General features: G+C 44.5%; 1 protein-coding gene across 1 annotated transcript; it reads right to left on the bottom strand.

The window, feature by feature from the left end:
* Positions 1 to 3273: 3273 nt before the first annotated feature.
* On the bottom strand, positions 3274 to 13454 carry LOC310961049 (ras-related C3 botulinum toxin substrate 3). Its single transcript, XM_083932983.1, has 6 exons — positions 13314 to 13454; positions 9460 to 9531; positions 6615 to 6732; positions 6425 to 6487; positions 5699 to 5858; positions 3274 to 3430 (listed from the first exon to the last, which is right to left on the bottom strand). Exons 1-6 carry the CDS (start codon positions 13346 to 13348, stop codon positions 3300 to 3302), a joined length of 579 nt encoding a protein of 192 aa, XP_083789109.1. The 5' UTR covers positions 13349 to 13454; the 3' UTR covers positions 3274 to 3299.
* Positions 13455 to 13919: the final 465 nt, after the last annotated feature.

Raw genomic sequence — 13919 nt, 5'->3', positions numbered from 1 at the left:
CAGCAGCATGAGAAGAGTCCCTACACGCAAAACAAAGCACCAATGGGCTCCTTCCTTTGGGATTGACTTTGGTAATCCACTTGAATAGACTATGAGAGGAGCTGGTACAGGGGCCAGTAGGTAAGTCTTTAAAACATCATGCATCCATCTTCAACCTCATATCCCTATCGGGGTCGCTGGAGCCAGTCCCAGCTGACATCAGGCGTGAGGCGGGGTCCACCCTGGACAGGACGCCAGTCTATCACAGGGTACATGGAGACAAACCGAAACAGACAACCATTCACACCTACGGGCAATTTAGAGTCATCAATGAACCTAACACCTGCATGTCTTTGGACTGTGGGAGGAAGCCGGAGAAAACCCACACAGACACGGGGAGAACATGCAAACTCCACACAGAAGGGCCCCAGCTGGGAGTCGAACCTGGAACCCTCTCGCTGTGAGGCGACAGTGCTAACTGCCACACCACCGTGCTGCCTGTCTTTAAAAGACTCTTTTAATAAACTCTGGGTTCACTAACTACGTTGTTGGTGCTTTGTTTTCTGTGTAGGGACTCTTCTCATGCTGCTGCAGAGGTTTGCTGTTATTTTCAGCAGCATTAGTTTGATGGCTTATTTGATAAAGCCAAGTGCCGAAACACCCCATGGGATGATTTTGGGCCGGAATTTCACTTTAACTCTGTTTCTTTAGTGCTCTGACGTGTTATTACGGGTTGTAAAGAGAAAGAGATGAAAAATCATGACAGAATGCAGAATACCTTACATATACATTTGTATTTAGTATACAAAAAATTGAAATATTTCACCACACAGACATGTGAAGTAATAAAAAATAAGACAAACCGTTGGAACAAGTATACAAGTCATCTTACATTACATACGTACATGGCCAATGCATTTCATCATACAACCTCTCCTACGAATTACAGTGGGTCAAATAACCAGAGAACTTCCATGCAATAGTAGAGTAGACTTTTTTTGCTGCGTTTCTCATCTACATTTCAACACCTTAGCTAGGCAGGACCACACGACATGATTCAACCACACAGTTTGCTATGCCAACCAAAGACAGCGTGACAGAGTGGACTGCGGTGCTGCGTCTCACCACACGAGGGAGACAGACACACTGCAGACCTGTAACCACACAGAAATGCATTTCATAAAGGTGCCATCTGCACTAAGATTGGCCCCTTTATTGTACACTGTTAGCAACACTTCTAACTTCAACACAAGCGACTAGAATCCCTTTAGTTTGAATTGTTTTAGTTTTAAGAGCTTAATATTCAGGTACATGTAGATATTCATAACGCATTCCTTTTCTAAGGATTATTCTGTACATCACTAGATGTCATTAATATCATTTTTTTCTTTCTTTATGTCCACAGCTTGTTGAAAAGTCTTGTGTATTACTACAATACAATATGAAATAGTACCAAAAACTGGACACTAAAAAACTTGGCTTAAAACAATACTGTCTTTTATGCACTACCCCAAACTGTGAAACAGAGCGGTCTCACTGATACCGACACGTGCTCGTCCACACACAAACACCAGCGTCCATATACACGACTGTGACACACTCACTCACTCACACACACACACACACACGCGCATACACAGAGAACAGAGACGAGATCTAAACAATGGGATAAATTAAGACAGAATATTTTAAGACCCATGCAAGCTCCTCCGCCCCCAGAGGCAGAGCTCAGGCAGCAAGGTTGTACAGCCCCCGTGTTTGGCATGCTCGTCTGTCACATGTTCACAGTTAGACGAAGTTACCCAAAGATGCTTGTCTAAGATCAGACGTTTGTCCAGAGTAAGAACACGTGTTGTGTTTGAGAAACTGATCCTTTTTTCACCATAAAAGGAGAGCACCATGCTAAGAGTGAAATGTTTCAGAAGTAAAACAGCTTCAGGGATCACTTAATAGCTTTTTCCAGAGCCTTCGTTCACATCTAGTGGGCTTCACTGGGCGAAGAAGACCCAGTGAAGGACCCACAGAAGTCTTTTCTGTGAGATGACCCCTACTCACAAGTTGAGCTTGAATTTGAATTCTTCACCTTGTAAATAGCAACCCATCTCCGTCTGCTGCTGCTCAGGCAGCAAAGTGTGGCTGAAAGCCCCAGAAAAAAGTGTGTGGACCTGATATTCTGTCAAACTACTATTCAAGAGATTGAGAAGGAGCCTTCCCAAGGTTAATTGAGGCTAAATTAGTTCAGAGGGTTAAAGTCAGCTGCTATGTTAATGTTATGCTCAGCCTTTTAGAGGAACATTTTCATAGTTTCTACCATTCCTATCACTATCAGTTACAGTGCACTCATTCTAAGATGAGATATCCTAAAGGACTATAGCCTCGTGAGACCGTCCTGATCTCTGAGCTCCACTGTATTTTACTCTCAGATCAGTCTGGTAACGTACGGAGGAGAAAATTTGGAGAAGTTTGACGAGCGACCAAACCAACCAGTGTTGGTTTAGAGGAGGATTAAAGTGATGAAATGAGAAGAGACTGCTGAGTGTCTAAAAACTCTGAAAACTGAAATAATGAAGGTGTTAAAATGGATTTTGACACAGGGCCCCTCGACATGACAGGGCTTCAACAACGAGTAAGCATTTTCTTGTGTTTCTTGACTCATCATGTGTTCTTAAATCTCAGCATTTAACTTGGTGAGGGCTAAAAATACAAGAATACGAGCCAGAATTTTCCCTTTAACTTTCCCCTCTCAGTCCTTATGTAAAAAGCACATGATTTCCATTGAAGACACTGTGCTCTGCTTTAGTTTAGTGAATGCATGCAGGAGTATCTTGTTTTCACCGTCAGCAGCAACAGATTTATGTGTGCGAGCCAGTAGTATGCATTTTGTCTCCACGTGCTGATCTTAGAGCAGGAGCTGAGGGTAACTTCTGACCTGAAGGCGTATTCATAGTTCACTTTCTATCTAGTCAACACTGCATTGATTCAAGCAAGCATGGCTGAAAAAGAAGAGATGTTGCAGTATGAAGACGAGTAATAGAAACCTTTGTCAGCCCTCATGGCTTGGTGTGATGTGGTTCTATGAGTACAAAGTAGGTGGACAGTCAATGTCTTTTACAGAGAACCTAGAAGCCTATTCAGTAATGGTAAAAAATTGGATTAAATATTGGTAACAAGACCAATAGACCGCTTTGAAAAAACATCAATATAAAGAAAGCAATCTCAGCAGTGCACACTCACTCGCTAGTTTTCTGTCTCATCCTCTCAGAGAAGTAGTGGTTGTTGTTCATGGTGATGTAGTGTAGTGTTTTAGCAGTGTTTCCTTCTCAGAACATGGTGCACCTCTTCCCCCTCTTCTTCACAGGCGGAGGGCAGAGCACGGCTCGGATGGCCTCGTCGAATACCGTCTTCAGGCCTCGTTGGGTCAGCGCAGAGCACTCCAGGTACTTGACAGCTCCTGAGGAAGGAAGAGAGCATGATGGGAAAAAAGATTTCTCAGTGACACAAGTACAGCAAGGCTCAAATAAAGACGGTTAAAACAAACAGATACGTCATCAGCCTAAGTATGCTTCAAACGTTTGTCAGCTGTGACCATCGATTACTTTCCAAAGGTGACAATTTGATAAGCACATCTACTTAACGCAGCAATTGGCCAGTTGTGCAGCGGTTTTTCCACTGCATGGCACACCTCGACTTGGTTCAACTCAACTCCCCTCGCTCTTTTTTGTTTTCCCGATAGCAGAGGGTATGGATAGTACCTGGAAATGTTTTTGATACCACCTCGATGATGGCTGCCATGGTATATGTAAAATATGTGTGAAGGTTTGAACAAAGAATCTATCATAGAGGGTTTGGGCTAGAGTATTTAGTTTTTTGGTTTTGTCTTCATTTTAAGCAAGGTTCCCCTTGACTTACTTGCTTAAAGGAATGCTTGCTTCGTCTGTCCGAAGTTCATAAATCTATCTCTAAAGCTCACTAATTAACACGTTGTATCACCCATTCTTTCAGCACTTCTGTGAGTACAGGTTTGAATTTCCAGCTCAGAATTAAAAGAAAACCACAAAGCGTTAGATTTCAGTGTGTGTGCAGATTAAATCATGGAGACAGAACATTGAAACGCTTCTGAAACGCTGTAACACGTTCTTGTTCCATACTCGTCACGTACTAGAAATGGGTACTCGAGTTTGAGACTCGGACTCGAGTAGCACTTAAGTCACACACAAATGTGTTCATACTGTTTGGCTTTAATAACTTCACCCCAGAGCCGAAACAAAGCTCAGCTGCATAAGCTATCAACGTTAGCTAGCTACTAATGTTAGCTTTGTCAGAGATTAACTTTCTGACTGGCGTTTGTTGAATTACATATTTTTGAATAGTGGAAAAAAAAACATCTGCTGGCTAACACCATTAAACCAGGAGAAATACACAATTATTTATGTCATCCCCTCAGTGTTGTCATGGAGATATGACCTAAACATACCGACTAGAATGTTCTTTTTATACCAGGCCTTAAACCGTTTTAATGATGCTGTGAAAACAGTCTGTTTAACATGGGGGTCAATGAGAAACTGCTCTATTATGAAACCTGCTCCTAGTGGACACTCAGAGAACTGCAGTTTTTGGAGCTTCCTTATTGGATCAACCAGGGGTGTGGCCTCTTGAGTGACAGCTAGCCTCTGGCCCTCACTTCTCCTCGGAGGTATACGTCAGCAAGATGGACGTATCTCCCTCCGCCAACGTCACATACATGCCCTTTTTTGGTAAGAGGAAATGTGGTGGAGTCAAAGTCTGACAAGATGAATACTTCTGTAGGTGAGTACGATTGGATCAAGTTGAGAGAACGGACCCCGACGGAGATGCTACGGCCATTTTTATACAGTCTATGCTTGCTACCCATATTTGATCCCACTTGTTGCAAAGCTTGTATACTGTACTGCCACTCATCATTTGAAGCAAAATAAATGGTAATAAATAGGACAGCCCCCAAATAGTCGATCAAAAAATCATTAGCAGACCACAATTTAATTTGTCGATTGGTGGCAGAAAAAAATAAATATTTGGAGCCCTGTCTTGTCAAAATTAAGTGAAAATTTGTGACTGGTGGCTGGCCTAAAAGGCTGGAGGGCTTTTGATTTGAAGGGCAAGATACAGGAAGTTGTGACACTCACTCACTGTCAGAGTTTTTTTTTTTTTTTTTACATGGAAGGTCCCTTGGCTGTACATCATAGTTAGACAGTTAACAGTTTATAATTAATAGCCAATCATGTCGGGAAAGACGTCTAAACTATGGGAACAACTTCAAGAAAAACTTTGTCTATCACTCGTCCCAACAAACATGACCTCCCACCTTAACATGTAAGTAACGTTAGCCTAGCCTAGCTACCTGCCCATGTTCCGACTGTCTCCTTGCTGATTTTTTCTGACACATTCTGAATTAGAATGTGAAATAATTTTCTGGTGTCATTAACAGGCAGCAGACTAAAATAATGGCTATTAATTATGTTGAATTATTTTATTCAGTCGCTGAGGCTATACTTGGGGGGGTTGAGTATATATATATATATATATATATATAGATATAGATATAGATATTAGATATAGATATAGATATAGATATGATTAGTCGCCTAAATGAAGACCACTGGTCGGGGGTGGTCCTAGTATTTAATGACTGAATCTTCATACGAAACATATCCAGTGGTGCACGTGGCACACACAGCCTCACCAATCTCTCTTGCCATGGCCAGGCCCTGCGGGTAGGTGATGGGGGAAAGCTTCTTGTCCCGCAGCCTCTCAATGGTGTCCTTGTCATCTCGCAGATCCAGCTTGGTGCCCACCAGGATGATGGGTGTGTTGGGGCAGTGGTGTCTCACCTCAGGGTACCACTAGGGCACCGCACGCACAAACACACGTGCACATTTGTAGATACAAAGGACAAAGTCAGTGAGAGAGGAGAGAGAGAACAGTTAGCAGATACAGAAGCAGAGCGACGTCCCTTCCACTGTGATATGAACACACTGTGAGTAGTGGAGCTTTTACCAAGATCTTTTTAATAGATGTAAGCATAATATGAACACCTAACATCCTCAGGCAGAGCAGCCTTCCATCACATAACATGATGAGAGAACCCGTCAGACTCTACAGAGGGAGGTTGGACCTTCAAGAAAGTGTGATTTCATCCGAGAGCGTCTCATGATGCTCAGCAGACTAAACCACTGTCTGCCATCACACTCCCTCTGCAGAGTGTTTGGACTCGTTCAGACCCCGCCTCACAACATGTCTCTGTGCTTACATTCCCTGGGGGAATCAGCCAAGTCCAGACTGTTCTGAGACGAGGTCTGAACAAGTGGGGCGGCAGTGTGATAAGCCAGGTGAAGCCATAGATGTGCCTCTTGTGGTCAGACTCGGCGTGGAGGGGGATAAAGAGAGGTTCCACAGTCAGCGTACTGACCTTAGCACGGACGTTCTCAAAGGAGGCCGGACTGACCAGGGAGAAGCATATCAAGAACACATCCTGGGAGAGAACCAGAGAGATGGCTAGTTGAGAGGGAGATCTGTGTGTGTGTGTGTGTGTGTGTGTGTGTGTGTGTGCGTGTATGACTGTGTGTGTGTGTGTGTGTGGGAAGAAGGGGTTTGAATACCGTCTGTGGGTAAGACAGTGGTCTGAGCCTATCGTAGTCCTCCTGTCCTGCTGTATCCCAAAGGCCCAGATTCACTGGTTTCCCATCCACCATCACATTGGCAGAGTAGTTGTCAAAGCTGCAGGAAGGCGGATAAAAAAAAGAGGGTGCATACACCAAGTTGATGTGATTGCATTTCCAAAATGATTGGTTTTGGGGACTGAATATCCCGTAAAGAGAGTCGAAGTAAAACCAGAACATCTTTTGTTCCAAAAGAAAGATAATCTGATTCTAAATCATAATGACACTGATTACTAAAAGCCAGCTTTCAAACATAACCTGGCTCAGTAGTATTTTGTGTAGTTCACTCTGTAAAGACGAATCCGGCGAAGTACCGGAAGTGAACAAGCTGCCATTACTGCGGTGGCGTCTCCCTCCAGTAAGTGCGTGATTGAATGGGAGCTGTCATTAGAAGTGAACCTTTTCTAAAACCATCACAAACCTTTACCTCATGAAGAGTACTTGTGATTATTTACCTCCATCACTGATTTCACAATAAAACCACACTGACTGTTAGCTTAGCTGACATTACTTTTTCACTGTGTTAAGCTAAACCGCATGCTATTCACTGTGAGATTGACGAGGGAGATGCCACCGCAGTAATGGCGGCGCCGCTAGATGGCGAAACACACAAATGGCTCCCCGGATTATTCTAAATCTATATAAGCGTGACACATCACAACATACACCTACATGTCACATGGGCATCTTACATCTCCTTTTTGAATGTGTGCAGGAAGTAAGGAGAAATGAGTGTGTTTCCCAAAATGTTAAACGAGTCCTGTGAAGTGTGGTTGAAACATCTGTGATACAATAAAACAGTTTGAGCCTCGTGTGCAGTCATCCATCATGGATGTATCGTCAGTGCTTTTCTTGTCTCTACTTTCCTTCTCTTCTTGTTTTTTTGTATTTTATTGTACCATCCTCCCTCTACAAGTCGTGTCCTTATCAAAGTCTGAATTGAAAAACTTTAATTGAGAAACTGTACAACATTTCTGTCTTGAAGGTCTGTTTTTGGCCAATCCAGCAAATGATATACCTGATGACCAAAGTGTTGATGCAAAGATTTTATTAAAAACGATATCAACATAAATCAGCCGCGGTCACTGATATGCAATATTGCCGATTAAATGCTCATTTATGCTCAACGTTAGATACGCATACAGATGTGGAGGGAGCGTCCGTATTTCTGCACGTATCCTGAAAGCTTACGGATGTGTACCGATACGGACCAAACTTTGCAGTACCACCAGAAATGGTGGGGGCAGTGTGGGGAACTGTACACAAAGAGTGCTGTGAATATCAGGAGTGAGCAAGTCATCAAAAGCTCAGACCAACATCCTGAAATACTGAAAGCTACATTCATCGTCAGTTTCTCGATGACTGGAACTCTCCGTCCATATTTAGGGGTGTTTTTAGTGTCTCACAGACCAATATCCTCTACAACGCTGCCGCCATTTTGTCTCCTTCTTAACAGATGCAGGATCGTTATCTCCTCTGTCATCACCGTGTTTGTTGTTGTCATAAACTTTTTTTTAAAACTTTATCGGAGTAACTTTTTTAATCTGAACGTAGCCCTCTAGAGGATGTTTTGATCAACATCCATTCAAACGTAAAGGACGCATGAAAGTATGAGGGCAGTGACGATTAGAACGTTGATCTCGTACGTCTCTATTTACGCACGAAAGGGGAGCAGAAATGAGCCTTAACATATCCAGAGACATAAAGTTGATAGCTAGCTATAAAGCATAGACTGTTTATGAAGATGGCAGCTTAACAGTTCCTTGATCGCCCTTGGTTGCTGACTGCAGTAGAAGTCATTATTCTCTCCCCCTCTATGTTAGCAGATGGGACATGAGCCAACTAAACAGTCAAAGTACACGTCAAATACTTTTTTACCAAAGATGCTTCCTGTCATTTTTGGACATTTTTAATCATGCTGATGTTTTTCACCTGTTCATTTTTCTGATGAGTTGGGTTTTAATTAGATATTTGATGCTATAAAAACAGGGTGAAACGCCATGATTGACAGCTGTGATTGACTCACGATTGGTCGGGCTGGTGTATGGGAAGGACTTCGACATCGCCCGATCACTACTGACCAGGTCCCCAGGACAGGCACTCTCGGCGTATGCCAGCATGGGCTTAGCGGCCAAGCGCAGTACTGCTGCACGCGCCTGTTTGTTCCTGTGCCTGGAAGAACATTAGCCCGTTCACTCCTGTACACGCGGAGAAGAGGAGATCACCTCCGAAATTTTTTTGGATACCAATCAAAAGGCTCATAATTATCTTCAGGCCCTCTACTAAAAAAATGTATGTGGGTATAATTTTAGACCCTACCAAAATCGAGTTAGGGGCAGGAGGAGGAGGGTGCGCGGCTAAAAAAGAGCCGTAGTGAAACACCTCCAGCAGCTTAGGTCCAATCTCTGCAAAGGCCCAGTGCAAGGCTCCGGCAGAGACATCACTATTCCGCTCAAACTTTTTGTGCATTGTGTCCAATGTTTTTTCTAGTGTTTTCGCATTGTTTCGTGCTTGATGATTGAGCATGGAATCGGGAACGCAAAGATTACTACATCCGGTAAGTCCTCCCATATCCAGGATATTTTGGCTTCACTTTTGTGCGGTGGGAACAAGTGGAGACGCGTCGTCCATCTTTATATACAGTCTGTGCTGTGAACACTATCTTCATGGTTGCCAGGTTTGGATTGTGGAGCCCGACCCTAAACGACAGTATGGTCCTTCAACATAAAAACCGCTGCTTACATCAAATAAGTGTGAGCGTGTGTGCAGTGTGTGGTTTACTCACACAGTGGGGATGTATTCACCAGGGAAGGCATTTGTGGTGTAGCTAATCAGCAGACAGGTCTTACCCACAGCCCTGCAGAAGAGGGACAACAGGGCAGACATGAGTACAGATGTATAACACAGTGCCACGCTCATTGGTACAAACACAGATACAGTGATTGAGATTCATAAACTGTATGTACTGTAAGTGTGTATGCAAGACTTCATGCGTGAGTGTGAAGGCAGGCTGATACTCTCTTTTACTGTGCCACACAGACACTGGCCTACATTCATGTTGCCTGAGGGACACAGTAGCCCCCTGTGACCCCCCCCCCCCTCCACACACACACACATACATACACACAAACAGTCCCTCACGCACATCCTCCCTCTCCTGCTCACATACAGTACATAACACCCCCTCCCCTCCTCTGCAGTGCTGCACTGACACATTAAGGTGCAGCAGGAGGCCACACAGATTGGTGGTGGCATGGAACGGGTATTGACTGTGTGACCGTGCATAAAGTAATGACTCATTTTGTGTGCGTGTCTCCATGGACACAGAAAATGGTGGTGACGCGCAGTGCCGATATGTGTGAGGGTTCCATGAGACTGATTTGAGGTCAGTGAGTTTCTCTGGTTGGGATGGAGAGCGCGACAGAGAGGGATAGAGGGTGGGAAAATAACACGGAGGGAGGTAGAAAAAGGCAAGGCAAGACGTTGTGTTAAAGGGGACATATGATGAAAAACTCACTTTTTCCGTACTTGTGCACAAACGTTTGCACAAACTGTGACAACCCATTTGTTTGTGGGCTGCCTAGATCTAACCTGGCTCATCTGATCAGGCGCATGAGAGACACCACGGATGTCAGGTCTTCTCCTACCAGTCCGCAAAACAAGTTTCCCCCACCTTATCCCAGAATGATAAGCTTTACAGCCAGGGCATGCTCCAGATGTCTGGAGATGTGGCTATGCGTGGCTAGCTTCGATGATAAAATTAAAAAGAAAAAGGGATCCAACAAGCAGTTCGGATTAGTCTCTCCTTCCTATGTCAAAGGCAGGCTCATTAGAATGTCCCATCCTCCATCTGAGTATCTCCACCCATGGCTTGACAAACTATCTTTGCAAAGGTTCTTGATATTATTCTCACAAGCTGCTCAGAACAGACTGGGCTTGTTCAGAGGGGGGCTTAAAGAGACAGGCGCTGAAACAGTGGCTTGATGGTGAACACAGTGTTTTTGAACATTAAAGCCTGTAAACCTGCTCTAGCAGAAAGTATAAACCTACAAATTCTCATAATATGTCTTCATTATGGGTACCTCTAGTCATTTAACATTACACTTTAATCAAGTTAGGGACAGATTTTTTAAAAAGAATGAACAGAATCAGTTCTGAGGCTGAGGTGGCCTGACCTTCAGTCCAAAGCTGGGTCAAGCTTCAAAAACAAAGGGGTTCTGCACTTCCCACAATGCAATTAGATATTCTATATCTATCCTTTAAAGTTTGTGTAGACTGAATGCAACGCTGACAGCCACCCAACAGACTGGTGAAGTGGGAGAGAACTGTAAACTCCACTTTTAATGCTCTTCTCCGTTTCACAGAAACACAGGAGTCTGATGATGTAACAGCGCTGTGGGTCTGTGTCATGGCTATCAGTTTAAATGATTTCAACATTACTTCTGACATTAAAAGTTGATGTTTCGCCCTTCAGTTTCTCACGGTGGGGGCCTCTACCTACTACAGTTCCCAAGAGCCTCGGTCGGCATTGCTATGGAGAAGGTGCAAATCAGGAGCACATTTGAAACAACTCGCCGGTGTGACCAGAACTCTGCCCCATAGGTGCAGGATTCATCCAAAGCGTCAAACGGCTGAGAATCTAAATCTGAATTCTCTAAAAAAGCGTCTTCTGCCTGTCCTTATCAGGGAAGTGAAAAGAATGTGAAGCCTTGTAATCTGATGTTTCCCACTGAAAAGTATCTTGGGGAGTGGTGGTTAACTTCTCCCCGGGTTTTAACGCTCACAGATATTTTCTAACACAGTTGTTCACCTTTTAATGCTCCAAGTGCCTGCTTATTAAAGACACGCGTGGGGCTTTTTCTTCCACAACCGTGGACACACAAAATGACTCCTCCCATGTTCTGCTCTGTTGCATTGAAAATCATTTGCTCGCTGTGGTGAAAACTGGAACAAATAAATGTAGATGGTGCATTTGAGGGTGTTAAAACTTAATGGTGAAACATTCACACACACATCCCAAGGCTTTATGAATCCAATACATGAATACATGGAGACAAGATAAAGGAGAGAGATGGAGGACAATAACAGAAGGAACTGGAGTTTCTGACACCAGTCGGGGTCTCACACACGCACAAGGTCTCCACATACACAGCCTAATGTCTGTGCAGCTGGTACATGAGCCCTTTTAACAGCACCCATTTTGACTTGTCATTGTAAGTAAGCACAGGTGTTCCTCATAACAACACTGAACAATGGCTCAGTAAACCATGACAGTGCGACAGTGAGTGGGCATGAAGAACAGCAGGACCCTGAAACTGAAGCAGCTAAATGGAATTCTGCCATTGTTCATTTCATCATTTACCATTTCTGTCACATGCAAAAGTGTCTTCTGTAAAAAAAAATTGAAAAAGGCCTTTATTAGCCATTTGATGAACATAAACCCAAACAGTCCAGTGGTCAGATTTGACCCATTTTCTGAACGCACATTGACCCGACACAGTGGCTTCTGCTGCAAATAACAAGATTGGTACAAATTGGTGCAAATGACGCAAATACAAAACTTGCTGCAGCATTTAGTGCAAGCTTAAATGCTGCAGCAAGTTCATAGCATGTGTTCCCAGTTTGTAATGTAAACTTTCCGTTATGACATCATCAGGGTTGTTTTGTCCAAACTTACTCCCCATGAAGACTAAACTGAGCTTGATGTGTAAAATCAGAGTCATCAGCAGAGGTTCTTCCCACAGCCACACTGTATGAAGAGGTGGCATCAGAACCAGTCATTTTACCTCTGCTCACTCTCATCATCACAGTTCAGCTCTGAGCATTTCTACGTAACAGGCTGATAATCAAACAAAAATATGACAGAAAATGCTAAACTTAAGTATTTTCTTTGCATTATATTAATTCAGTAATTCATGTTTCCTTTTGTTATTTTGAAGATTCGTTCGCTTGAGAACCAGCAGTACCCCAGTTTGAGAAGCAGTGCCCTAATGCTCCTTTACATGATTTGGACCAGTCTTTCTGCACAGATCATATATGGTCGGCTATAGTCTAATAGCCTTGGACCTAGACTAGGGCTATTAGACTAAGGTAGAAATTCTGAAAAAAGCAGCATTCGACAATGTTATTCAAAAGCCCGAATTATTTCGCTTCAGCATGCTGCAAATATACCAACACTAATGGTTCATCTTCCCAGGCTGAATCTCCAGACTATAAGAGAGGGGTGAAGAAGCCCCCCCTGCCCGCGCAGATGAAGCTGGATGTGGTGCGGGTGCAGTGAGAAAAGACACCGTGTGAGCAGAATTAGGGCAGCGGGGCCTGTTTGCCACTGACAGGGCCACGAATTCCTTAGCGTGCATCAGCACTCCAGCCTTCAGTGGCCTACGAGGCGTGTAGGTGTTCCCGCATCCGCCTCTACCGCCACGATGAACCGGGGGTCGCGACGTGATCAAACCGAATGCGATCGCAAAGCACGTTAGCGAGCGAATGCACCGAGCGTCGGGCAGAAAAGCAGGGCGACCGACACCTCGGCGAGCCCCAGCCCCAGCCCCTTTTCCGACATAGCATCCTCCCATCATCCATCCATCCGCGGGAGAAAACGCTGCTGCTGCTGCTGTGTTAGTGTAAGCGTGCTCTTACCCGTCGCCCACCACCACACATTTGATCGCCTGCATTTGTACAGGAGCTGGAGGCTTTCAGGGAGCCGGCGTTGGTGCTTGAATAGATCCGACGGTCTGCACGGAGGTCTCGGATGAGAGCAGAGAGCCAGTCCGCTCGGCGATGGAGCCGCAGTGAAAGGGGTCGATGACGAGCGGTGCCGAGGAGCTGCGGAAATTACCGAGTGTTTTTTAAAGGGACAGACACACGGAGAGGACGGAATCGATTGACCCTGGCAGAGGAAGAGAGGGTTCGCTTAATTCCTTAACTGAACTATAAACGGTACTTCTATGGTAAATGGTAATGGACTTATATAGCGCCTTTCTAGTCGTCTGACTACTCAAGGCGTGTCTGTCACATTCACCCAATCACACAGATGGCAGTGGACATCTACATACTATCAAACCTAATGTAATCATTCACACCCCCCACCCCACGGGGAGCAATTCAATGTCTTGGACATGGACACTTCGACATGTGGACCGGGGGAGGCGGGGATCGAACTACCAATCTCTCGAACGGACGACGATCCACTCTGCCAGTGAGCCACAGTCGCCTATGGCGAGCCATCTGAGCATGAACTCCGTA

This window comes from Echiichthys vipera (assembly GCF_963691815.1).
Source record: "Echiichthys vipera genome assembly, chromosome: 18".
Taxonomy (NCBI): domain Eukaryota; kingdom Metazoa; phylum Chordata; class Actinopteri; order Perciformes; family Trachinidae; genus Echiichthys; species Echiichthys vipera.
Note: the sequence above shows the minus strand (reverse complement) of the source record. Positions and strands in the feature narration are given on the sequence as shown.